This window comes from Choloepus didactylus, chromosome 1, assembly GCF_015220235.1.
Source record: "Choloepus didactylus isolate mChoDid1 chromosome 1, mChoDid1.pri, whole genome shotgun sequence".
In the NCBI taxonomy this organism is placed as follows: Eukaryota; Metazoa; Chordata; class Mammalia; order Pilosa; family Megalonychidae; genus Choloepus; species Choloepus didactylus.
Genome location: NC_051307.1, coordinates 134,603,677 through 134,631,272, shown reverse-complemented (window position 1 = coordinate 134,631,272; position 27,596 = coordinate 134,603,677). Strand labels below are relative to the sequence as shown.

The following is a 27,596-nucleotide window of genomic DNA, read 5'->3' as shown; positions in this document are numbered from 1 at the left end:
GGGTGGGTCTGAATTAAATCACTGGAGCCATATAAAAGAACTGACAAACAGAAGGAGAATTGCAGCTAAGAGAGGACAAAACACCCTAAGAGAAACATTTTGGAGAACGCCATTTTGAAATGCTACCTGGGAGCAAGTGGATGCCAGCCACGTGCCTTCCCAGCTAACAGAGGTTTTCCGGATGCCAATGGCCATCCTTCAGTGAAAGTACCCTGTTGTTGATGCCTTACCTTGGACACTTCATGGCCTTCAGACTGTAACTGTGTAACCAAATAAACCCCCTTTTATAAAAGCCAATCCATTTCTGGTGTTTTGCATTCCAGCAGCATTAGCAAACCAGGAACAGTGACAGACTGCAAGCATTTACTATTTTGCCTTGACATAATTGTGAAAATAATATTTGATCACAGTTCTCATGCACTTACGGTATAATTATCTCAAAACGGCCAGTTTTGGGAATTTTGAGCATTGTTCACTGGTTCATAGTCTATGAAATTGAATATTAGTATAAAATTCCTTGAAATTAAAAGAAAAATTTTAACATTTTTACCAATATTGTTACACATTTTCACAAATCCATCTTTTATTTTTGTTGTAAAATAAATGTTTGGTGCATTATACAATTTAGAGGTCAAATAGAAATTAATCAAAACATATACTTTTTCAGAGTCCAATGTTTTATTACCAGCATTAATATTTCTTCCTACTGAAGATGCAGGGATAAAATAATGGGCAGAAAAAAATGGAATGTACACAATACCACATAGGTATATCATAAAAATATTTTGCTATTTTGCTAATTATTGAACTAGAAAATATGAAAGATGGAATTACATCAATTATTTTGGGCTTACTCCTTTGGAGTACACTTTTGGTATTAAAAATACAGCAAGAGCTTATATTTAAAGATTCTGCCTTTTTCTTTAGCAACTAAAACATGCTTATCCTTGCTTAATCAGAATTAGTTTCAAAAGGTGAAACTTCTTAAATGTAAGCATATCACTTAATGCTTTATACCTATACTCTTGCTAGACTGGCTGCTTGATCTCTCTCGTTCTTTAGCAATTTCCATCTCGATTTTTGCTTTGATTTTCTCCCAATCTATTTGTAGCTGCAATTGAAGAAAAGAAGACATATGTTTATATTGTGTAAAACATTTTTGATTCATCCAAAATAACCAAGAATAAACAAAAATAGAATGTATGACTTCCAAAACATCAGAGAAAAAGAGGGCATAATAGAACAGTAGATTAATAAAGAAGAAACAATGCTCAAAAGACATGAAGTAACTTTAAGAATAATACCAAATAGAACAATTATCACAATAAAAAGCAAAGACTCTCACTGAAATTCAAAAGAGCAAATCTGTGTGTAGCTACTTATAAAAGGCACATTAAACAGTCCCAAGGAGATTTAAGATTCACAAGTGCCTCCAGGACAGGGGAAGAAGGTGGACTCCTCTCTTCCAAAAAAGGAAAAATGGACAGGGCCCTGACCACCAAGCCATGTTTCAATCAGGCCAGATCTACACATCTTATATATTGAAGTTTCCATTAGAAGACTAGCTATGGGGAGAGAACGAGGAACATTTGCTTCCCCTGAGCAACAGCTCTTTGCAAAAACATAGTGGTTGTTAAGACCATGGTGGAAAGATATTAAAGGAAGCAGTGTAAAAGCAAGACTGGGAGATGGATAAAAAGAATAATTAAAAAGTGATATTTTTATCTGTTTGCTTCCCTTCAATCCATGATGCAGATACCCCACCCCCACCCCACCTCCCACTCCCCAGTCCTAGGCCAGCTCTGCTTCTCCCATCAATCCTAATGATTGGATTCTAGATTAAACTAATTCTTGATATTAAGACTGGACTACGATTGTATAACTATGTGGCTTACAAGGGGGGACAGTATGATTGTGAAAACCTTGTGGATCACACTCCGTTTATCCAATGTATGGATGGATGAATAGAAAAATAGGGACAAAAACTAAATGAAAAATAGGGTGGGATGGGGGGGGATGATTTGGGTGTTCTCTATTACTTCTGTTTTTTATTCTTTCTGGTGTAAGGAAAATGTTCAAAAATAGATTTGGGTGATGAATGCAGAACCGTATGATGGTACTGTGAACAGCTGATTGTACACCATAGATGACTGTATGGTATGTGAATATATCTCAATAAAAATGAATTTTTAAAAAAAGGATGGACTCTGCCTTTGGATTCTATGAACAATTTCTTCAGGAAAAAATTTTCAACTGCTTTAAAAAAAATGGAGATCACTAATTTTAACATTTGTGTCCTTTCTGAAGCTAGGCATGGGAAATATTGGGTCCTGGATTAAACTCACTCTTACTAACTCTATGAAATAGAATTCTGGCTCCTGAGACTGAATCAAAAGTAAACAGGTTTTCACCTCCATGTAAGGGAGTTAAGTGAAATAAGTAGCTTGAACTAAGATGGAGGGTCCACTTGCAACTCAAATGGATTTATCTTAAGTAACAGAGAACTTAATTTAACCTTAATGGGAGTTCATGCCTCTTTAGTTTTGTGTTGCAAGTTGGTAGAATTAAATATTTGGTTCCCTTTTATTTCAATATCCTAAATCTAAATTTCTGTCAATTGATTTATTGTGGATAATTCTGGTCAGCTTTTTTAAACAAAAACAAACAAACAAAAAGTATTTCCACATACTATTCTATAATATATAGAATAGACAAATTAGAATTTCTATTACTTGGGTAAGATGAATTTATGTGCTGAGATGCAAGTGACAACTTACTGAAAGGTAGAACAAATATGAGGTCATTTGAAAGATTCATTTTTCAATCAAGCCAGAACTTGGTATTTTTAGAATTGTAAACATTCATTTCCACGTCTAACAAAACATTTGCAAAGAGGAAGATGAAACTTGATGAATGCCTTGGCCTGCTTTCAGCCCTAAATTGACTTACGTATGTTTCTTGAATCAATCTTAATAATAAAACTATATATTGATGGTATACTGAACAATTGTTGCTCTATGTTGCACCAGAAGTCCATCAAGTAAATTGATAATATCAGTTACCTGTTATAACACAAATGAGGGTGTCAGTTGATAGCTATCCTACTGAAAATAAATGCTTCATTTTCATGTTGGCATTACCAGGTTTACAACAGTGATCTACTGATAATTTAGTCCTTGGATTAGAGTATTTTGAATAGTAGTTTTAGATAAGAAGGATGTTTTCATGACAGCTGTCACATGACATTTACTCATCCTTTTCTATTGTAAGAAGTGTCGATACTATTTGGCACTTATTATTCTAGTCCCTACTCAACTCTTTTTACTGATGTAGAAGTAATTTCAAAATCAAAGCAAACTGCTCTCTACTCCATCTCTGTCACTCTGAGTTGAAAATCAACTTCCTACTTTACAGAGACTATAGCTGTCATCAGGCATGAATTCACTTAATTTTTCTTCCTTTCACTCACAAACTTACCTATAGCTGTATCCTTTCTTTTTCTTTCCTTTCTGTCTCAGGCTCCCTCTAGACATATGTCCCTGATCCCATCTTCTTCGACTCCTCTAGGAGTCAATTATTACTTACAATTCAATTTCCTTCTGTGTACTGACTCCTCATCATCCTTACCTCTCTATTCTATCTCTCTGCAAGCAACCACTTGCATTTTCCTTCTAATTCTTGACTCCTATTCTCTCCTCAAACCACTGAAATACGACTGTGTTCCCACTACATTTCAGAAACTTTTTGATGCTACTGTCAAATGCTTTCAGTCCTCATCCTATATGCCTTCTCTGTATGATTCAATTACTCATTCAATAAATATTTAGTGCTTACTATATGCCAAGGATTGTTTTAGGTGCCAAGTATTTAGCAGTGAACAAAAAGCTAAAAATCACTGTCTTCATAAAGAGATGATAAACAAAGACAGATAGTAATGGAAGAAACAGATAATAATCAAAACAAAAACATACCTAGCATGTCAGAAGTTGCAAGGGTTTCTGAAACAGGCAAGGGGGGCAGTGAATGCCAGGGGTGGAGTGGGGTGGGTGTATTTCAAATAGGGTAATCAGAGAAGGCTTCCCTGAAAGAATGTTAAGACCTGAAGGAGATGAGGGAGTGAGCCCTTGTGGATATCTGGGGAAGAGCATGCCAGCAGAGGGAGGAACAAGGCCCTGAGACTGCAGCATTCCCGGGACCTTGCTGACCACTGTTTGAAAACTCTCAGATTGTATAATACCCCTTTCTTCTGGTTTCTGCTCTCCTTTCTAAATGTTCTTTCTCAGCCTTTTCTTTTTTTCCTTATCTTTCTCCTAGACAGCCTCTTAACTGTTGGTATTCACCAGGGTTCCAACCATAGGCTTCTCATTCTTTCCCTGGGAAATCTCATTAACTCCCTCACAGAGCTTCAACTCTGCCTAGGTCACGACTTCAAATATATTGATGTAGCCCTGAGTTCTCCTTTATGGACAGTCTTTGGTCACAATTAAATTTGCAATTGCCTACTAGATATCTCTACCTGAATATCCCATAGGTACTTCAGACTCAAAAGGTCCAAAATGTGTATATTTTCATGTATTCTTTATCTAGATTAATGGCATCCCCATCTACTGGTTGTCCAAGCTGGTAACGCTTAAGTCATTTTCAAATGCCTTCCTTGCCGCACCACCTCATCCTCCCACCCCAATCACAATGTTCTCTTGATTTTACTGCTAATTTTTCTCTTACTTTAGTCTTATCCTCTCCATTCCCCCTCTCCATCTCCTGTTGGGACTAACACAGTAACCTCCTAAATGGTTTCCTAGTTACCACCCTCCCCTCTAACCCATCCTTCACATCAAAAGTTATCTTTCAAGTCATTCGCTTGATTACAAACCTCCAAGTTTTCTCATTGCCTTCATCATGGGGTCTACTCTCTTAACATGGTATTAAGACAATTCAATGTCTGGTCCCAACCAGTATTCAAACCACTACTGGCCCAGGACCTGGAGCTGTTATTCAGGACTCCTGCCCATTCTTTCAAGACCCCATGCATTTGCTCTTAGTATCGTATCATTTAACTGATTGAGAAAATCCTACTCTAGATAAATTAAGGAAATTTTTAAGTTTCTATTTAACCTTTAGGAATTAGGATTTTAAAAGGGAAAATTGACCTCATTACTTTCTTTCAATGGCTTCCCATTAGTCTTAGGATGAATTCCAATATCCTTGGTTTTCTCTGTGAAACACTCAAGTCAATCTCATTTTTGCTCATATTCTTTCCCACTTCAGAGCCTTACCTCCGCCTGGAACATGCCCATCTCCTCCTTCAAGCCCCAACCCCAATCAACTTCTACCATCCATCTTTCAGAGCTCAGCTCAAATATCATTTGCTTTGCTTAGATAAGTCTTTGATGCCTTCTCAGTTCCCCATTCATAAAGTCTCACTGCACCCTGTATACTTCTTTCAAGGTACATATCACAATTGAAATTAAACAACCAATTGTATAATTAATTCTGTCTCTTCCATTTGAATTTTCATTTCATGAGGCCAGGGTCACTGTCTATCATGTTTATTATTATAGCCCAAGCAACAAGGAGAGTATGTTGTCCATAGAAGGCACTTAATTAATGATTAATGAACAAAAGGTAACTAATTATCTGGCAAATGAGCTATTACCTAATAATCCCTCACTATTTTCTCTTCTGGGTTTTGTCTCTCAGGTCTCTGGAAGGTTATAAGGCAATAAAACCTGCAAGGCAGTTTGGGTGGTAGCTATGCATAAAGTCTCTATCCTAACGAGAGTATTGACCCTTCTGGATCTTTTTCAAAAGTCTATGCTTTCTGAAATTCCTCTTATGAGCCTGATTTTTTTCACTCTTTTTTCTTTTTCCTACTATAATGTTTTAAATATTTTCTGGCTCTTCTACTTTTCTTGTTGCACAGAAAATGTATTCAGTAGATTGAATGTATTCCTCAAGTAGATTTATTTGTCTAACACAATTTATTAATTATGCAAAATATTTACTGAACACAACTTCAGGCCTGTTAAAATCACTGTAAGTAACGGTATTCTCAGACATGCCCAAATAACATTTAAGAGCTCATAAACATGAATGTATAGCAAACTTTTCACTTGTTTCCTTATAATTGGTGGATCCCATTCACATGAGAGGCACTTAAAAACTTTTATGTATTGGGAGACCACTAGAATTAAGCAGAGATCTAGAATAAATTTTTCAGTGTTATTTTTAAATGATCTTTTTCCACTCCATGTTCAATTCTGAAATAGAGTTTATATAGTCACATTTTTTGCAAAGATAATATGTATGAATGACAGATTATGATTTGATTAAAGACCTACAAGAAACTGGAAGACCAACATGTGGTGCAAATAATTCCCAAAGGCTGTTTCCCTAAAGTTAATTTTATCTCAATAGTAGAGAATTTTTAAGTCAAAAATAATTTTTATCTTAAAACACTGCTTTATGACTTTTAGTTAACTGCTAAATAATATTTTTGAAAAAGAAAAAGTAAGAAACTAGAACATAGACCATAGGGAGTCTAAGTAACCTATATATAGTTTAAGGATGAAAAGAAAACAAAATACCTAAAGAAGCCATGTTGCTCTGGTTATCCACTTCAATCTTGTGATTGAAGTATTAAATTTTTGGAACAATTATATATATTAAGATTAAGTTCTTAAGTTTTTGCTATCTAAAATATAATTTCATTAATGGTAAGGACTATATTTTCTATGTTCTGAAAAGACCTAATGTGAAAATACTGAAAACATACTGATAACAATGAAGATGAGGAGGAAGCAGAATAGCATTACTAGGCTTAAAAATTATACAAAAAAAGGAAATTTAAGGAAGGTGCTCGGTTTTAATGTATGGCCATATTTTCAAAACTGTGACAAAAAGATCAGGTGATTTAGTGATTCTCTAGGCTGCTTAGCACTGCAGTTGCTGTTGGCTGTGGTCACACTCCATGAGCTAGGGTGAAGCTTCCAAGGTCCTAGGACTCATGACTTTGTCCTAGGAGTAGACCAAGCCCTCCTAACCTATATGCCCAGAGAATTCGCTTCACTACTAACAGGTGCCTAATGAAAACAAAAAAAGTTGTAGAGCATCTATAAAATATGTCTTCTTCCTACCAAGAAACCCACAGTTTGTGGCTATCCTGGATTCAGATGTTGAACTTGCATTGCTAAACTCCAAGAATAGCCCCAAAGTCCTCATTATCCTGAAAACTGTTCTAAGGTTCAAAGATGTAGCGCATGATACTCAGTATTCTAAATATAAAGTGGAGATGCCTCTTAAGAAGCTGTGATCAAGGATGGCAAGATGGTGGCATAGAGAGGAATGGAATTTAGTTAGTCCCCTGGAACAACTAATGAACAACCAGGAACAACTAGTAAATAATTTGGAATAACTGCTGGTGGACAACTGTAACTGTCCACATATCATACACAAACCTGGATTGGGAGGAATGCCTGAGATTGCAGCATAAAATCTGTAAGTAACAACTGCGTAACTGTGCTGGGAGCCCCGTCCCCTCATGGCAGGCTTAGCTGCTAAACCTCACTGTGGTAGAGAGCAGCACTCTCCCAGCAAGTGAATATAGCTCAACCAAGCTCCAACTGGGTTTTAATTAACAAATGTGGACTGCTGAATACAAGCTATAAACCCCCAACAAGCAGACAGAGGCTTTTAGTGACAACTGACCTTAAAGAACCAGAAAACTCACTGGTCCCGGGAGGGGGAGCCCAGAAGACCAGGTGTTACCCCTAGCTGATGAGTGAAACTGGGGGGCTGCGTACTGGCTCTAAAAGGGGACTTTCTGTCCCTTTTTCTCTCTCACAACCTGAGGGGCTCAGAGGAGAGAGCTGCAACCATTTTCAGTGGAGAGAACCTCAGCCATTTTCAGTTTGCCGGGCTCCAACCCAGACAGAGGTGGAGAGAACAGAGTCAGAAAGTCAATTCAAATACAGATGATAACTCCCTAGGGGGTGTATCTTCCCTAAGAGTAAGGAGGTGGGGCCCAGCTTTCCCTTCAGAACCAGACCCCAGAGCCTGGAGGGAAACAGCCAAAACAGAAACTGAAGGGGATATCTTACACCAGTTGGGAGTGACAGGCTGACAGGCGCCACATGCTGGGCAGGTTAGGAAAAGCATAGTGACTACAGACCTCACAGGAAAGTCTGAATATAACCCCATTCTGAGACCTGAACCCGTTCTGGTCTGGGAAAATCCGACTGGGGTAACCAAGGAAACCAGATGCCCAGGCAACAGAAAACTACAATCTATACTAGGAAAAATGAAGCTATGGCCCAGTCAAAGGAATAAACTTACACCTCAATCAAGATACAGTTCAGATATTGTTTTGCTTTAATGAAACAATCTATTAAAGATTTTCAAAGAAATATGCTAAATCAAATCAAAAACCAAATCAACAAGTTCAGGGAAGATATAACAAAAGAGATGAAGGATATAAAGAAAACACTGGACAAACATAAGGTAGAAATTGAAAGTTTGACAAAACAACTGGCAGGATCTATGGAAATGAAAGGCACAACACAAGAGATGAAAAACACAATGGAGACATACCACAGCAGATCTCAAGAGGCAGAAGAAAAAACTGAGGAACTGGAGAACAAGATACTTGAAATCCTACACACAAAAGAACAGATAGGGAAGAGAATGGAGAAATATGAGCAACATCTCAGGGAACTGAATGACAACATGAAATGCATGAATGCACGTGTTATAGGTGTCCCAGAAGGAGAAGAGAAGGGAAAAGGGGCAAAAGCAATAATAGAGGAAATAATAAATGAAAATTTCCCATCTCTTATGAAAGACATAAAATTATAGATCCAAGAAGCACAGCATACCCCAAACAGAATAGATATGAATAGACCTATGCCAAGACACTTAATAATCAGGTTAAATATAAAGTGAATAATGTTGGTTTTAGCAGGAATTACAGATACTTTTTCCCTACCTTCTCTTTTCTCCCCAAGGCTCCTCTAATCTACCCTGCCTCAAAGATGAATCAGAGCATTCCATTTTACACCCAGAGAGGAATAATCCCAAATAGTCTATAAGCTCCACAAAGACAGAGGCCATATCTGGTTCATCCAAGTACCTAGCATGATGCCTGGCCCAAAGTGAACACTCAAAGATATATTTTTTTAAATAAATGAATGAATAAAAGGCTAAGGAAACCAAATGGTTCACAGACCTAGGACCAAGGTCTGCCATAACATGAGACCACAACTCTTGGAGTCTAGCCTCTTGAATCTAGATCTAAGCAGAGAATTGAGTTCTAGTCCTATTGTCTGAGCCTAGAAGGATCAGGGAAGGTAGCCAAAATCAGTTCTGCTCTAGACACTGGGCCAAACTCTTTTGGTCTCCTTATGGGCTGAAATGCACTGGAATGACTTGCTTCTAATTGGAGTGATAAAGTCTAAGATTCTGGTAGGAGTTTGGGAGGCAAAGGATTAGCCTTCTTGGGTTCTAGCCAATGAAGTATACCTATGCTAGGTGTCTCCTCAAGGTGCAACCTAGTTACCCAAAATTCTACCAAGTTCCAAAGTATATTAGTTTCCTTTTTTGCTTAGCAGTCCCTTCCTCAATTTATCTCTTTTCTCTTGCATTTTACTACAAGCAGTAAGGAGAAACCAGGCCACATCTTCTGCATTTGGCTTGGAATCTCTTTAACTAAATATCCAAGTTCATTGTTTACAAGTTCTGCTTTTCACCAAACAGAAAACAATTCACAATTCAGCCAAGTTCTCTGCCATTTCATAACAAGGATCACTTTTCCTCCAGTGTTCCTAATTTCTGTCTGAAGCCACCAAAGGTACATTTAACATTCGTATCCCTAGTAACATTCTGTTCATGATGACCTATATATTCTCTAAGATGATAGAAGCTTTTTCTACAGCTCTCCTCACTTCTTTCTGAGCTCTCATCAGAATCACTTTATCATCAGTTCTGGCAATCTTTTCAAGGCATTCTAGGCTTTTACTATCATATTCCTCAAAATTCTTCCAGCCTCCTATCCATTACCCAATTCCCAAGCCACTTCCACATTTTTAAGTATTTGTTACAGCAGCATCCCACTTCCTGGTGACCAAAACTGTATTCATTTCCTAGGGCTGCCATAACAAATTAACACAAACTGTGTTGCTTAAAACAACAGAAATTTATTGTTTCACAGTTTTGAAGGCCAGAAGTCCAAAATCAAGGTGTTGGAAGGATGATGCTCCGAATGAAACCTATAGGAGAGAATCCTTTCTTGCCTTTTCTACCTTCTGATGTTTGTTGGTAACCTTTGATGTTCCTTGGCTTGCAACCATAGCTTTCTCCATTGTCACATGGCATTCTCCCCTCTCTTCTCCTTATAATGGCACAGTCATCAGGGGCCCATCTCACTCCAGTATGACCTCATCTAATGAAAGTATTTCCATCTGCAAAGATCCTATCTCCAAATATGGTCACATTCTGAGGTACTGGGAATTAAGACTTCAGTATCTTTTGGGAGGGGGTGGCAAAATTAATCCATAATACAAAGTATCCATTTTCTGGCCAGTGCTATGTTTACATATTTCCCCTGGAGAAAAAGGGATAGCTGATGGAAGTAAAAATTCAGGAATTAGAAGACTTTATCCCATTATTATCTATATTATTTACCTATAAATATCAGTTAGGACCCAAACCTTAATACAAATTGAATAATATGAAAACAGACTGGGGTTCGTCATAACACAGCCGCAAGATGCCAGAAAAAAATTAGTTACTGTAATCATACAGTCAACGTAAGACAACAATATCATAAGGCAAAAGTAATTCTTTCATAGTCTGGTATGAATTATTCTAATTTTCTCTTATTAAGATGAATATTATATGTATTTATAAAGCATATCTCTGGTTTAAAAATACTATATAATACTTACACCTTCAGCATACTGCAAGAATCGTTTGTTAGTTTCCTGTTTACCAAATGTCTCCAAAAACTTTTGACGATAAGCAAGAACTGTATCAACATGTGTTTTATATTTTACAGCCAATTCAAGTGCCCTATAATGAGAAATAAAACAGATTATCAGCACTGCTTGTGTCCATCCATATGGGCAGTAGAGTTTTGGGGCGAGGAGGTGGGAAGTATGGTCTAAGTTATTCCCTCCACTCATCCCTCAATATGGAGTGCCATTTCTTACCTTATTTGAAAACTACTATTGATTCTCCAAAGCCTAGATCAAAATGACATCTTCTCCTTGACCTCCTCTCACAAAAATAAATGACCATTATCTTATCTGTACTCCATAGAATTTTATACATATTACTATTACAGCCCTACTTACAGCATATTACAAGTATTTAATTTATTTATTTATTATCAAATAATTGCTATATAATCATATAACATATAATCATAAATTATATTAATACACAATATACTATATTAATATAGTATATATATTGATTATACTAATATATAATCATAAATTATTATTTATGAGTCTGTCTTTCCCACTAGACTATACATTTACTAAAGGGATCTGGTTTCATTTATCTCTGGTGAGGACTATAGAATACATGGATGGTAAATTTCACTGAAAAAATTTTTTGAAAATTGTAATATAATTCAAGTAAATGTACTTCCCCCAAGGTAAGCAGTTCAACTATATTGACTATTCTTACAAGTCTATAAGGAATTCATTCTGTTCAAAATTCAACTAACTAGAATCAAAACCTGATATCCTCAAATTATTACTACAGCAAATTAAAAACTTTATGAAAATAACAATTTGAGGTAAATAAAAATCTACAAGATGCCTTTTGCATTTAGTAGACATTTAAATTTTATATTCCAATCAGTTATCTATTTATCTATGTAGCTAAGTTATTTTTAAAGTAATATTTTATTTAAATAGTAAACAAGAACTAAATAAATAGCTGGAATCAGTGGTACAACACTAAAGACACAAAATCTATAGAATGATGATAATTGGAAGGGAAATGAAATAATTAATCTTGAATTCCAGGCTTACTTTCAGTATATAGGTCTGGGATAGTGTCTGATCCACTGCAATCCTGCTTATAACTCATGTTAGTTGAGTAAGGACCTTTCCCCAGTGGTGTCATTTCTCCTATGCTGGTCACTGTCATCTTGTTTTAAGGTGTGGGAAATGGTCCTCATAATAGTCAAAGTAGATTATTTCTCAAATTTTCTCAATTTCTAATACGACATATGACTTCTAAATATTCCAGTCTTGATTTATCAGAGTCAACTATGATAAATCTGTTGTTTTAGACAAGAGGATACATTAACCCATAACTAGATTTTTGCAACTTGTGATTCTTCAGTAGGAAAATCTGGTTTATTCTTAGGATGCTTTGGTTTTCTATATGAAATAGTTTAAAAAATATTTTAGATATGCTATGTATATTGTAAGCAAATTGCAATTGAGAGAGACATTAAAGACCTAAGCTTCTCAAATATAAACGCCCTTTCCATTTAAACAAATAAAATTTGTTTAAAAATTATGAATGTAAGTAATGTATAACACAAACAGTAATGTCAAAATTAGGCAAAATTGTTTCTTATGAAAATAAATTGGCATATGCCATATTGTTATATCCAAGGGTCGGCATTTGCTACCCATCACAAATTCTTACAATGTTCCCTGATTTTTCTGTGACTTGAAGGCTTTCAGAGACAAAGAGGACAGGCAGAATGTAGACATTGAAATACAGAAGAACAGAAGAAGAAAATACGTGAAAGCAAAAAGCAGCACACATAGGCTCAAAAGAGGAAAAATGGAAGTAAAGATAACCCATTCCTTCTAACCCTCTCCCACATCATTCCCCATATATCCCTTAGGCTCCAATATTGATGGTGTACGTATGAGTGCAGAATCTGGTGCACTACCCCTTTAGCACCTTAGAATTTCCATTTCCCATAGTTTCTCTTGGCTTCCTTGATTGCAAAAAACAGGAAGCAGTGCCCTAAGTGAGAACATAATATCCATTCTGAATTGGGTCTTTTAAAAAATTCCAAAGAGATATTTTGGTATGGAATATTAATATATTTAATTATGTGGAAAGTATAGAATATGGTATCTAATCCTGCATTTAGATACCCGATTGTAAGTATTATGTATGATCATTATTATTATAAAATATGTATTAATTTTCTGATTGAAGAACAATGGCTGAAGGTAAATATTTGAATGATATGTGCTATTTTAAATGTTCTCTAAAAGCAAACACTGGGTAAAAAAAAACGTTTCCTTAGCACATATAGGAGGGAACTCACTCCAAATTATATAAGGGTTATGGGAATAGTATGTCTCTAGTTTTAAAATGGTTATTTAGCAACTAAACTAAACAAATGTGACATGAGATCTGGGTGTGGAATAAATCCATGTTTCTTCTCTGATTTTAAACATAAGTAAGTTATATAAAAAGCTGTTGTAACTTCAAAATATGATCTTTTGAATAACCTGAATGAAACAAAATCACTTTGTATAACAAGCTGAAGATTAGAAATCATTTTTATTAATACTTACATAAAGGATCAGTATGCATATCTGGAGCTTCTAGTTTCTACCTCTCTTAACTGCAGTTTTTGAGAGCAGTCTACCACCAAAATGTCAAACTGATTATACAAGCAGATTACCTGCTTACCTACAACTCTTCAAAGGCTGCATTTTGCTAGGTTGCAGGCAATTTTCAAATTCAAATATGAATGACAGAAGCACAAACTAGCATTCTCAAATGGAATAATAATTAACAAAATAAAATGTTTCCCTTCTAGAAGATTTAAACAAATATAGAAATTCAGGGATCTTAAAAGCAATGTAATATATTTATTATCCAATACTTATATTCCATCCTTCTGGAATGATAAAATTAGGATACCACCATTTTACAATCTCTAATTAATTAATGGATCTGGGTAATGATCATCAATGGTTGCTAGCATCACAAGACAACAGATAACAGTCATGTACCCCTGACAGAAATATACAGCATCATCTATGATGAAGTCTTACCAAAAAAATAAATAAATAAAGTGAACTTAAATTTAATCACACTTCTAGATTCAACAACCATTTTAAAGCAAATTTAGTACAGAGGAACATGTTAAATGATACCACAAAGATGCAATCAACAAAGTTCCAGACTGTGGGAAATTCTACAGGGCCAGTTTCTTCAATGGAACAATTACAAGAAAAACCAAGGAAGAAATAAAAGGAGAACCAACAGATTAAAAGACCATATCAACAATCACAATGTAAGGGTCTTTTTTTTTGATCCCAAACAAAACATTAATGAGCAAAAAATAAAACATTTATGAGACAATCAGAGAGTTAAGAACACTGTTAATTTTTTAAGGTATAATTATGATATTGTTGCTATGTTTTAAAAAACTTTCAGAGATACATATTGAAATATTTATGAATGAAATTATATGATGAGTGAGATCTGCTTCAAAATAAATGGTAAGCAATGGGGAGTAGGAAAAGAGTAGAGATGTAGAGATTTCCCAGAAACTGATCATTGTTGAGGCTGGGTGATGTGGATTCTCTCTACACTATGCTGTCTACTTTTGTATATGTTTGAAATTTTCCATAATAAACAATTTCTAAAAATTTCAAGTTTTTTGGTCCCTCCTAGTCTCTTTTGCTGGATCCTCTTCTTAAAACAGACCCATAAATGTTCAGGAGAGATCTGCCTGCTGTCCTCTTGTCTTTTCATTCTTCAAGTTCTTGTACATAATTTTAGCCAGATCCATGGTCTCAAATACCTTCTATAGGCTGATAAGTCCCTCAATGGCTTTCCCAAGGACCTCTACTAAACTTCACACTCACACAGCTGACTCCTACTGGGCCCATGAGCCAAACAGATAAAAGTACTTAAAATTCAACAAATCAAAAATTGTTGGGCAATTTCTCTGCTACCCCACCCTCTCTACCATTTGGTACAGATTTGGTCTGCACACATGGGCTTAAACTACTGCTAAGAGACACAAATTACAGCCTGCCAGCCTTCCTGGGACATATGCAGTACTCAAAATTTAAAAAAAAAAAGAAAGAAGGAAAATGGAAACACGTGTGAAGACAAATAAGAAATTTGTCAAAAGTAATTCCTAGATATCTGGCTTTGTGCAATTAAAAAGATAAGACAGATTGCCCTACAAGAGCACCAGATTTATGAGGGAACAAACATAAATTTGAATTCAAGTATGTTTAATTTCAAAGTGCCTTTGAGATATCCAGTGTAAATATTGAGCATACAGTTGGATAATTGGGTTTTGGAAGCCTATATGGGCAGGACAGAGGACTAGATGAGAGATACTTGGGAGTCTGGTATGTAGTTAGTAATCAAAATCCAGGAATGATGCTCCCAGATTTTTGCCAATCAGCTAGACTTAGCGGGCTACCAGTACTTGATCAACACACTGGTTTACAGTTAAGATAAAAAGCAAGAAGAGCAGGGAAAAGGATGTACTTAGGTAGATAACAGGGATGGAGGAGCACTCAGTGTTCATTCTCTTTTTCTCCATTATACCCTCTTTGTCCCTCTTTTTCCCTTTCTCTAAGAGCTGATAATCTTCATTTGCTATGAATTGGGGGTTGGGAGTGGGTGGGCAGGGTGCAGGATTTAGGGATAATAGGGAAAATTTGAAGTGTGAAGTATGGCCACATGACATAAGCCAGAAAGAATAAGAGCTCTTAAAAAATGGGGAAGTAATATTTTTAAGTAGCAATGGGAAGGCAACTAGGACACCAAATCCATTCACATCCAGATCCTAAGAAATGTGTGGAATTAGAGAGAATAAATTGACTCCAAGGACTCTAGAGAAGCAGTAACTTTGGGGGTGAGTTAAGTTTCACTTACAGCAAGAAGGTATAAGAAATGTTCACAGGGTTATGCTATATAGGTCATAAATAGAAGTAATCAGAGGCAAATTTCCTCATCTTCATGCTAGGACTCCTATTCACTCACTGCATGTAACTATACCCAAACGGAATGTCCTCCTATCACAATGTAAGAGATTCTCCACCAATCTAAGATTATTTCCTCCACCTGAACTCTGGATCCCAAACTTTTCAGAATACATACGTCAATTAATCCTCCTTTTCCCTCTCTCCTGAACCTCTTCTTGGCTCTGTCAGGTTTAAATGACTTTTATGACATCACCCACTCTGTGCCGGTTTGAATTGGCCATCCTCCAGTGAAGGTACTCTTTGCTGATGGACACTTTATGGCCTTAAGACTGTAACTTTGTAACAAAATAAACCCCTTTTTATAAGAGCCAATCCATTTCTGGTGTTTTGCATTTGGCAGCATTAGCAAACTAGAACACTCTCCCTGCTATCTTTTCAACATTCGTTTTCTCCTGTGCAGTCCCTTTCTCCTCTATTGAGTAACCAAATGTTGCAGCCTTTGAAGCTTGGTTCAAGGGCACTTTTCCTTCTCATTCTATATTTTCCCTAGGATTTTTCATTTGCACCCATGGGTGCATTTGTCATTCATATGCTATTGATTCTCAAATTTCTGTATTCCACCCCAGACTACTTCTCTAGCTCAGAGTTGTTTATGTAATTGCTTACTTGAAATATCCACTTAGATATCTCAAAGGAACTTCAAATTCAGCACATCAAAAACCAAAACTATTGATGTCTTCCTCAAACCTGATCTTTTTCTGGTGATCTCCACATTTCAGTTAGATAAGCCTTAGACCACTTCTCTGTCACTTCCAAAATTCACTTCTGTCCCTAAGTCCTATCAATTTTACCCTCCAAATATCTCTGGAATGCATCCAGTTTTCTTTGTCACTACTACCACATGCCCAGATCCACTCTTTCTAATTGGTTTCCCTGCATCCACAATGACTCTGTCTAACCCTGTTCTATACTGCAGTTAGTGATCTTTTAAAACAGAACTCAGATCATGTCATTTCCCTCCAAAATTTTTCGATGGTTTCTTATTGCTCTTAAAATGAAGACCAAAATCCTCACCATGGTCAATCAGGGTTGGCTACTATCCAACACATTTCAAGTCCCACTTTCTTGCTCTCTACCTTCCCCAACCTTCTTTCAGTTTTTCAAACCCTCTTATATATGATATTCTCTCTTCCATGTATATGCTCCTTACTCCAGAGGTCCCACTTGGTTAACTCCTACTTAGGCTTCAGATCTCAGCTTAAATGTCACTTCCTCAGAAACACCTTTCCTGACCCTTCTAGGCTAGTTGTTACATACTCTAACATAATTACATTAATTGCTTTTATAACACTAATTTCAGGGTTTGACAGAGTAATATGTGTTACCTCACCAGACTATAAGTACCAGGAAGGCAGGGATCATTTCTCTCTTGTTCACCATCATATCTCCACCACTTCAGAGTGGCAGAACATAGTATGTGCTAAATAAATATCTGCAAACTGAATAGTACATATACAAAAGTACACATATAGCCATTCGCACATATAATAAATGGCCTTTTTTAAATGAAAATAATTTCATTAAAAACCAAATAAAATGTCAATATATTTTATTTATCTCATTTAAAAAATGACAGAATAATATCAATTTATTTTGAAAGAGGTTTATTTCTGTTATAAATGGTAGTTACTTGAACCTATGATAAGAACATATGAAAAATGATTTTTAAAAGCCATTTAAAAAAAAAAAAGCATGTGTGAAACACTTGGGCTGAAGGCACTTAACATTAATAAATTAAAAAGGCCAAGAAGGCAGCAAAACTAATTCCCTCATTAGGATTTATTTTTCCCTATACTTTCCAATATTTGGGCAAAATCTTCTGACCAGTGAATGGCTGTACCTACTGTATTTCCTATATATTAAATTGCTTTATTGGGTTGTTCTTAAAGCTAAAAATTCATTCTAAACTAGAAAAACTTTAATCCTATCCTTTAAAACTTTCTACATATGCTAGGTCCCTTAATTTAAAATAGTGTCTATCCTACACATACAAAAGTCTAATTACATATCAGAAAAAGAACCACAGCTAACCACTCCTTACTAAAAATCCTTTGCTCTTTCTTCCTTAGCATCACAACTCCCTCTTAGCTCTTATTCTCACTGCCTGTCTGACTGCTTTATCCCAATCTTTCCAAGGATTTCTCTTCTTTCACCTGTCCCATAAAGGTAACTGATATATCCTCACCCTACCTATTCTCCTGACAATTGCATCCATTCTTCTGGCTTCTATGACCATCTATTTGCTTATGACTCCCAAATCTGCATCTCCAGTTTAAACCTTTCTCATGAGTTCTAGGTCTATTTAATAAACTATTATCAAGAGTATTGCAAATTTAACATGGCTAAATCCAAACTCATTATCTTCCCTACCAAACAGTACCCCCAATAACACAGTTACTCAAATCAGAAATTTGAGAGACATACAAAACTTTCTTTTCTGTCTCACACTCCCAACTTCTAATCAATCATAAGTTCAGAGAAGGTATAAATATTTAATGGCAAACCATTAGAAAGTATAAAGGTAAATACATTCTTCTGTGGTATTAGTAGATGTAATTTACTAAATGGTAAATGGAAGAATACATTAAGGTCAATCAGATTTGGTAATTGATGAAAAGTATTTTTATTACCTTTCCCAGTTGTAGAGATCAATATTGATCTGGATTGCTTGATAAACAAGGCCAGCCTGAAGAAGTACTATTTCAGCCTCCTGAATGTTCCCACTAAACATTAGTATGTGGGCCATTTTTGATTCTTTAGATGGAAGATCTTTTGCAGATTTGATGTATTGAACTTTATCAATCTAAAAAATGAAAAAATACTTGATGTTGGTAATTAACAGAAATATAACAAATTATGGTAAGAAAAACACATAAAAACACATGTGTAAACAATATTTACTCACTTCACCAATTGCTGCATAGGCTATTTCTGCAGTAGTCATATCTCGATTGGCAACTGCCATAGCAGCTAGGCAAGCCCACATGGTTTGCTCCTAAAGTGAAATATAAGAACAATTATCTCAACCATTGGCTAAATTGCTTTAAAATAAACAGTAACTTAGATACCCATAATAAAATTATATTTTTATTTAAAAAATGAAAAATCACTGAGCATAGTATCGAAAAAAACTAATAATTAAAAAAATTAATGATGTGGAAATTTCATGTGGCTGCTTTGTTAAAATATATGAGTAACACATAGAAAACACATAGAAATATATGAGTAACACATAGAAAACTTCTTTTGAATTAAAGTTTTTTCATTCTAATTATCAAAGATATACATTTGAACTTAGGATATACTTTTAAAACAATTCAAGTTTATAAACCATTCAGTATTTTTGATGAGGTGTCAAATAATATAACTTACAGGGAACTAGAGGAATAGTGAGGCTTTCTGACAATGCTATTGTGGCAGATTGCCAGTGACTCATAAGAAAAAGCATCTAGAAGTCATCTCAGAAAAGTAATTATTCTAAGGGATGTTAACCAGTGTTCAATAAAAGTGATTTGGAAAATAATGGACTCAACCAAGTTGGGAAATGCTGATCTAAAGTAGAGATTCTTAACCCTAGCTGTGCAAATAATCATTTGAGGAACTTAAAAAAATATGCTCCACTCCAGATCTAATGGATTCAAACCTCTGTGGGGTGAGAATTTTGGGAACCTGACTATTTTTTTTGAAAAAAGAATAGTTTTATTTATGTTAGTGTGGAGAAACTAATACACAATATATACACAATTACAGGTTCTCAAATGTACCTTAACAAAGCGACAAAGTCTTACAGCATCTTCCCATTTTGAACTGCTTACATACTCATGGAGAATAGCAGGATACGGTGATATGCTGATGTGAACCAGCGAGCCATCAGCTCTTCTTATAGTAATCTGATTTCCAACAAAACTCACAATATGGGGATTTTTACTAAATTCACTATCAGAAAAAAAGCAGAGCACAATTTAAAGTTATATTCTGAGCAAAATTTTTCATTTATAAAATATATTAAATTTGGGACGTAGATCCCTGACATACATAGGGAGTCCAGTATGCAACCTTCAAAAGGCACACACATACAAAAAATTATTTACAGGGATAATGGACATTTCAAACAGATATTTGAATCTAATTTGCTAAATACACTTAGAGCAAAATATGAAAACAGTTTAAAGTGACAAAAATTATTACATATTTAAGAGCTATTCCAAAAAGAATTTGAAATGACCTGCTTTTCTTGAGTCTTACATAAATCACTTTTAAATAACTGCCACTTAGCTTTAGCTTTCAAAATTATTAACATGCCTACTGATAAAAATGAAACTGAATTCCAAAATGATTTTCTCATAATAAAAAGAGGTGAACTTTAAAAGAAACTATCATCTTTTCATTAGTTTAAATGCTTTAAAAAATAAGTTTTATTTTGATACCTATCTGATTTTCCTAAGGTTGTGAACTTGAATATTAAGATGAACTCAATACAGATTTGAAAACTAAGCTAAGGTTTGGAGCAATCTTTGTATTCCTATTTCATCAGCAGTGTGAGATCACCATGCTATTTCCTGGAGAATTCAGGAATATAAATGCATTTGATTTTCTGAAGCACATAAATTTTTTTTTAAACTTTTGAATAAATCTTATATATTTTTTTCTATCTCTAATATCAACTAAAAAATTCAATTATAGGGACACTTGCATTCTTGAAAGTCTTATCATCAATGATAATTTGGGACAGAGTAGAGTCAGCTGGTTATCATAAGGTTGTATATCACTGAAAAATCTTGTGTGCCTATATGAAAACCATTAAGCCACATTGAAAAATTACCTCTGAGTTACCATTAAATAACGTGAAACTTGAAAATTATTTTTATATAAGGGCAAAGAGTTTGCATTATAGAACACTTTCAACTTGATTCCATCATTTAAATCTCATTATGCTAGCTCTAGCGGAACAATTTATTTAGCTCAATATGATTAAAGTGAAAGTTATTTTATGTGACTGAAATTAGAGGCAAAAATATGACACTCTATTTACTTGGGTTTTATTTACCACAATAAATAGAATTCTATGCAGTAAAATATTACCTTGCATCCCTTTCATATAATGTTTTGGGCAAAATATCTCTGTCCACATAAACTGTGTTGGGGTAATACCACACTGTAAACCGAGTATCTTGAAGTCCACAAAGGATATTGCACGTATCACTCCATGCCAGAGTATGCACCATTGTTCCTTAATTTAAAAGAACATTAATGTATTATTAACTCTAATAAAGTATTAAAAATATATTTTTAAATTCAGTTTACATACAAGGCCCATCTAATTTCTGATGGGTATGACACTATTGTTTGATGGCATAATGATGAGAATACACGCAAAAATTCACATAAGAATTCATGAAAATATTGAACACTCTACCTAGAACCATTATATTTTTAAATTTGTAGGTCTTATTTCAATGCAAATTTGGCTGCAGCAGCTTAAGACTTCCTTAATTATTGACTCAAATAGCTTAAAAATGTTATGAGACCAAAACATTCATTACAGATTCATTCATAAATAGTAAGCTATTTAATACAATTTATAGAACATAAGATCTAAGAAAACTGAAAAGTAATTAAAATTTAAAGTGAAAACTTTTTACCAAGTTTGATAATTTGTTCTTCCTTCCCAAATCGCTTAACTGAGGTGATATAAAGATCTCTATTTTTATCAATGAAAGAAATTTTCCTATCATTGGTAAGTCCTTTTTGATCCAGAGCAATTTCCAAGATTTCATTCTGAAATTTGAAAAAATGAAAATACTGGATTAGTTTTAGTGCTTGAAACAAGATAATTTTAATTATTTAATTATAAGAACATTTAGGGCTTGAAACCAGAGAATTTAAATTATTTAATTATAAGAACATTTAATTATAAGAACATTTCTTTAAGTACCAATGAAATATTATACTTTTACTTATAATGATAAAATGCCCATTAAATAATTTTAAATTGCTAATATACTAAGAGTACAAAAGCTGTACTAAAGTATGGTTACTGTGCATAAAATACAAGGGAAAAATACCCCTTACAATACAATAAAATAATGTATATTTTGAAACCCTAAACTGAGAAAACCCCCCATCTGCCCTCCTGTCTTACATTCAGGAGCCAGGGTAAAAGAGTGAGGCAAGATATGAGAGGTCTATTTTGATTAATAAGTTCCTCACACCAAAATTTACTCTAAGTAAATTATCTAACACCTATATTCTAATAATTTGTAAAAATAGATTTGTGGAAATATGTGGAAATATCTTATGTTTCTAGAGCTTGAAATTTTACAGATTCTTTCACATACACTTCTTGTGAAATAGGAAACAACCCTGAGATGTAGTTATTATTATAATACTAACTTTGCTAATGAGAAGACTGAGCCCTCAGCCGTTAAGTGATTTTGCTCATAAAAAACTGGTAACATGCATTTCTACAATTTACAACAGACTTCTGACTGCAAGATCAGTGCTTTCCCCATGATAACAAAGTATTTAGGCAAAATTCTCCATATAGAATGTACTTATTTTAAATATAAAACTAATTTCTAACTTTTTGTCCTTAAAATGAAAATATTCATTTTTAAAGGAAGTAAATAGCTACTGTCCATTACCTTATGAGAAAGAAGCTTCCCATCACCTAATGGTTTTCCAGTTGATGCCTCAAAGAGGAAGATTACTTGAAAAAAAAAGGAGAAAAAAATTAATTGTTTTAATTGGTAAATGTCAATGAAATTACATTCCTCATGAAAAATCCTTTAATCCTTTGGACCACAGAGTATCTTTCAGTGAGAACATCAGCAGTGTCAAAATCCTACTTATCCACTGGGCTATATTTCTCATGAAAATAGCAGTACTAAACATGTCTTCCTAAAACATACATTCTCTAATTAAAATGGTTATTTACAGCATGGTATCAATGGTCCACAGGATGAAAAATGGCAAGTCCAATACTGCATGTGACTTATTTTTACAACTCTGTTTTAGACCAATGTATCATCAGAAACTGACTTATTTTTATAACTCTGTTTTAGACCAATGTATCATCAGAAACTATCATATAACACCAAAGAAAAAATGCATGGAGTGCCTACTATAATACTAGGCAACGTGTTCTCTTCAGCTCCCTATCAGTGTATTACCAACAAGTGAAAATCTCCATAAGCCATAAGTTAATCACTACTGTGTTCAAAATTGATGGTGTTACTGTACAGTCTTCAACTCAGAGTTCCACAATACCAGAATGCTTGGCTTAACCTCAAAACTTTGGATCCAGGATTGGAGATGTCTTAAAGAACCTCTCTACAAGGTTTCTAAAAGCCACAAACACTCATCTGGGGACTCAGCTAGCTCCCAAGATAAGAATTCTCCAAAGATGAAATTTCCAGGACTGCCCTCTGCATGCCCCAGGAAGCCCCTAAAATTTTAGTAGAATTATCTTAGAAAAAGGATACATGCAAATGAAAACACAGTCTATAAAATGCAGACTGTAAAACAATTTTTTTTAGTGGATTAAGATAATTTTAGCTTCTAAAAATATTACATCTAAAGTATTTTTTTTGAAAGGGGTGTTACCAATGATTTCTATTCCTGCTAGCTAAGGGAATTAGCTGCCATATTGAAATGGGACAGATATTTCAAGGTTAAATATATCCCATAGATACTCTTTCAAAACATTGAAAAAAATGGAACACTACCTAACTCATTTTATGAAGCTAACATCAATCTAATACCAAAACCAGGCAAGATGCTACAAAAAAGGAAAACTACCGGCCAATCTCCCTAATGAATATAGATGCAAAAATCCTCAACAAAATACTTGCAAATCGAATCCAAAGACACATTAAAAAAATCATACACCATGACCAAGTGGGGTTCATTCCAGGCATGCAAGGATGGTTCAACATCAGAAAAACAATCAATGTATTACAACACATTAAAAACTCGAAAGGGAAAAATCAATTGATCATCTCAATAGATGCTGAAAAAGCATTTGACAAAATCCAACATCCGTTTTTGATAAAAACACTTCAAAAGGTAGGAATTGAAGGAAACTTCCTCAACATGATAAAGAGCATATATGAAAAACCCACAGCCAGCATAGTACTCAATGGTGAGAGACTGAAAGCCTTCCCTCTAAGATCAGGAACAAGACAAGGATGCCCGCTGTCACCACTGTTATTCAACATTGTGCTGGAAGTGCTAGCCAGGGCAATCCGGCAAGACAAAGAAATAAAAGGCATCCAAATTGGAAAAGAAGAAGTAAAACTGTCATTGTTTGCAGATGATATGATCTTATATCTAGAAAACCCTGAGAAATCAACGATACAACCTACTAGAGCTAATAAACAAATTTAGCAAAGTAGCGGGATACAAGATTAATGCACATAAGTCAGTAATGTTTCTATATGCTAGAAATGAACAAACTGAAGAGACACTCAAGAAAAGATACCATTTTCAATAGCAACTAAAAAAATCAAGTACCTAGGAATCAACTTAACCAAAGATGTAAAAGACCTATACAAAGAAAACTACATAACTCTACTAAAAGAAATAGAAGGGGACCTTAAAAGATGGAAAAATATTCCATGTTCATGGATAGGAAGGCTAAATGTCATTAAGATGTCAATTCTACCCAAACTCATCTACAGATTCAATGCAATCCCAATCAAAATTCCAACAACCTACTTTGCAGACTTGGAAAAGCTAGTTATCAAATTTATTTGGAAAGGGAAGATGCCTCGAATTGCTAAAGACACTCTAAAAAAGAAAAACGAAGTGGGAGGACTTACACTCCCTGACTTTGAAGCTTATTATAAAGCCACAGTTGCCAAGACAGCATGGTACTGGCACAAAGATAGACATATAGATCAATGGAATCGAATTGAGAATTCAGAGATAGACCCTCAGATCTATGGCCGACTGATCTTTGATAAGGCCCCCAAAGTCACCGAACTGAGCCATAATGGTCTTTTCAACAAATGGGGCTGGGAGAGTTGGATATCCATATCCAAAAGAATGAAAGAGGACCCCTACCTCACCCCCTACACAAAAATTAACTCAAAATGGACCAAAGATCTCAATATAAAAGAAAGTACCATAAAACTCCTAGAAGATAATGTAGGAAAACATCTTCAAGACCTTGTATTAGGAGGCCACTTCCTAGACTTTACACCCAAAGCACAAGCAACAAAAGAGAAAATAGATAAATGGGAACTCCTCAAGCTTAGAAGTTTCTGCACCTCAAAGGAATTTCTCAAAAAGGTAAAGAGGCAGCCAACTCAATGGGAAAAAATTTTTGGAAACCATGTATCTGACAAAAGACTGATATCTTGCATATACAAAGAAATCCTACAACTCAATGACAATAGTACAGACAGCCCAATTATAAAATGGGCAAAAGATATGAAAAGACAGTTCTCTGAAGAGGAAATACAAATGACCAAGAAACACATGAAAAAATGTTCAGCTTCACTAGCTATTAGAGAGATGCAAATTAAGACCACAATGAGATACCATCTAACACCGGTTAGAATGGCTGCCATTAAACAAACAGGAAACTACAAATGCTGGAGGGGATGTGGAGAAATTGGAACTCTTATTCATTGTTGGTGGGACTGTATAATGGTTCAGCCACTCTGGAAGTCAGTCTGGCAGTTCCTTAGAAAACTAGATATAGAGCTACCATTCGATCCAGCGATTGCACTCCTCGGTATATACCCGGAAGATCGGAAAGCAGTGACACGAACAGATATCTGCACGCCAATGTTCATAGCAGCATTATTCACAATTGCCAAGAGATGGAAACAACCCAAATGTCCTTCAACAGATGAGTGGATAAATAAAATGTGGTATATACACACGATGGAATACTACGCGGCAGTAAGAAGGAACGATCTGGTGAAACATATGACAACATGGATGAACCTTGAAGACATAATGCTGAGCGAAATAAGCCAGGCACAAAAAGAGAAATATTATATGCTACCACTAATGTGAACTTTGAAAAATGTAAAACAAATGGTTTATAATGTAGAATGTAGGGGAACTAGCAGTAGAGAGCAATTAAGGAAGGGGGAACAATAATCCAGGAAGAACAGATAAGCTATTTAACGTTCTGGGGATGCTCAGAAATGACTATGGTCTGTTAATTTCTGATGGTTGTAGTAGGAACAAGTTCACTGAAATGTTGCTATATTATGTAACTTTCTTGGGGTAAAGTAGGAACATGTTGGAAGTTAAGCAGTTATCTTAGGTTAGTTGTCTTTTTCTTACTCCCTTGCTATGGTCTCTTTGAAATGCTCTTTTATTGTATGTTTGTTTTCTTTTTAACTTTTTTTTTCATACAGGTGATTTGAAAAAAGAAGGGAAAGTTAAAAAAAAAAAAAAAAAAAAAAAAAAGACAAACAAGGGGAAAAAAAAAAAAAAAAAGATGTAGTGCCCCCTTGAGGAGCCTGTGGAGAATGCAGGGGTATTCGCCTACCCCACCTCCATGGTTGCTAACATGACCACAGACATAGGGGACTGGTGGTTTGATGGGTTGAGCCCTCTACCATAAGTTTTACCCTTGGGAAGACGGTTGCTGCAAAGGAGAGGCTAGGCCTCCCTGTATTTGTGCCTAAGAGTCTCCTCCTGAATGCCTCTTTGTTGCTCAGATGTGGCCCTCTCTCTCTGGCTAAGCCAACTTGAAAGGTGAAATCACTGCCCTCCCCCCTACGTGGGATCAGACACCCAGGGAAGTGAATCTCCCTGGCAACGTGGAATATGACTCCCAGGGAGGAATGTAGACCTGGCACCGTGGGACGGAGAACATCTTCTTGACCAAAAGGGGGATGTGAAAGGAAATGAAATAAGCTTCAGTGGCAGAGAGATTCCAAAAGGAGCCGAGAGGTCACTCTGGTGGGCACTCTTATGCACACTTTAGACAACCCTTTTTAGGTTCTAAAGAATTGGGGTAGCTGGTGGTGGATACCTGAAACTATCAAACTACAACCCAGAACCCATGAATCTCGAAGACAGTTGTATAAAAATGTAGCTTATGAGGGGTGACAATGGGATTGGGAAAGCCATAAGGACCAAACACCACTTTGTCTAGTTTATGGATGGATGTGTAGAAAAGTAGGGGAGGGAAACAGACAGACAAAGGTACCCAGTGTTCTTTTTTACTTCAATTGCTCTTTTTCACTCTAATTATTATTCTTGTTATTTTTGTGTGTGTGCTAATGAAGGTGTCAGGGATTGATTTAGGTGATGAATGTACAACTATGTAATGGTACTGTAAACAATCGAAAGTACAATTTGTTTTGTATGACTGCGTGGTATGTGAATATATCTCAATAAAATGATGATTTAAAAAAAAAAAAAAAATATACATTTCCCATAGCATAAGTCTTCATGGGCATCAATAAAAACTGTAGATTCAATTGTTTAGTCCAGTAAAAGAAACATGTTGTATATGCATTTGCTCTTTGGTTCTCAAGGCCAATTTATTTTTTTAACAGTCCCTAACTAAGTCAAGAAAGTAAATCATTAGGTTAGGGACAGGTCATTTATTGAAAACCC

The 27,596-nt window shown here is 35.2% G+C and overlaps 1 protein-coding gene across 4 annotated transcripts in view; it reads right to left on the bottom strand.

Moving 5' to 3' along the window:
• Positions 1 to 216: 216 nt before the first annotated feature.
• Positions 217 to 27,596, bottom strand: part of IFT80 (intraflagellar transport 80) — a 213,833-nt gene continuing 186,453 nt past the window's right edge. For 3 of the 4 annotated variants that reach the window (XM_037841715.1, XM_037841695.1, XM_037841704.1), the window contains exons 13-20: positions 22,649 to 22,713; positions 21,647 to 21,782; positions 21,087 to 21,234; positions 19,769 to 19,940; positions 18,910 to 18,999; positions 18,635 to 18,807; positions 10,941 to 11,064; positions 217 to 1,111 (exon numbers count right to left, since the gene is read on the bottom strand). In XM_037841715.1, the coding sequence (XP_037697643.1) occupies positions 1,004 to 1,111; positions 10,941 to 11,064; positions 18,635 to 18,807; positions 18,910 to 18,999; positions 19,769 to 19,940; positions 21,087 to 21,234; positions 21,647 to 21,782; positions 22,649 to 22,713 (1,016 nt within the window). In that variant the 3' untranslated portion in view covers positions 217 to 1,003. Of the gene's footprint in view, positions 1,112 to 9,098; positions 10,616 to 10,940; positions 11,065 to 18,634; positions 18,808 to 18,909; positions 19,000 to 19,768; positions 19,941 to 21,086; positions 21,235 to 21,646; positions 21,783 to 22,648; positions 22,714 to 27,596 lie in introns of those variants that run through there. The other variant, XM_037841725.1, reaches the window with a different exon arrangement.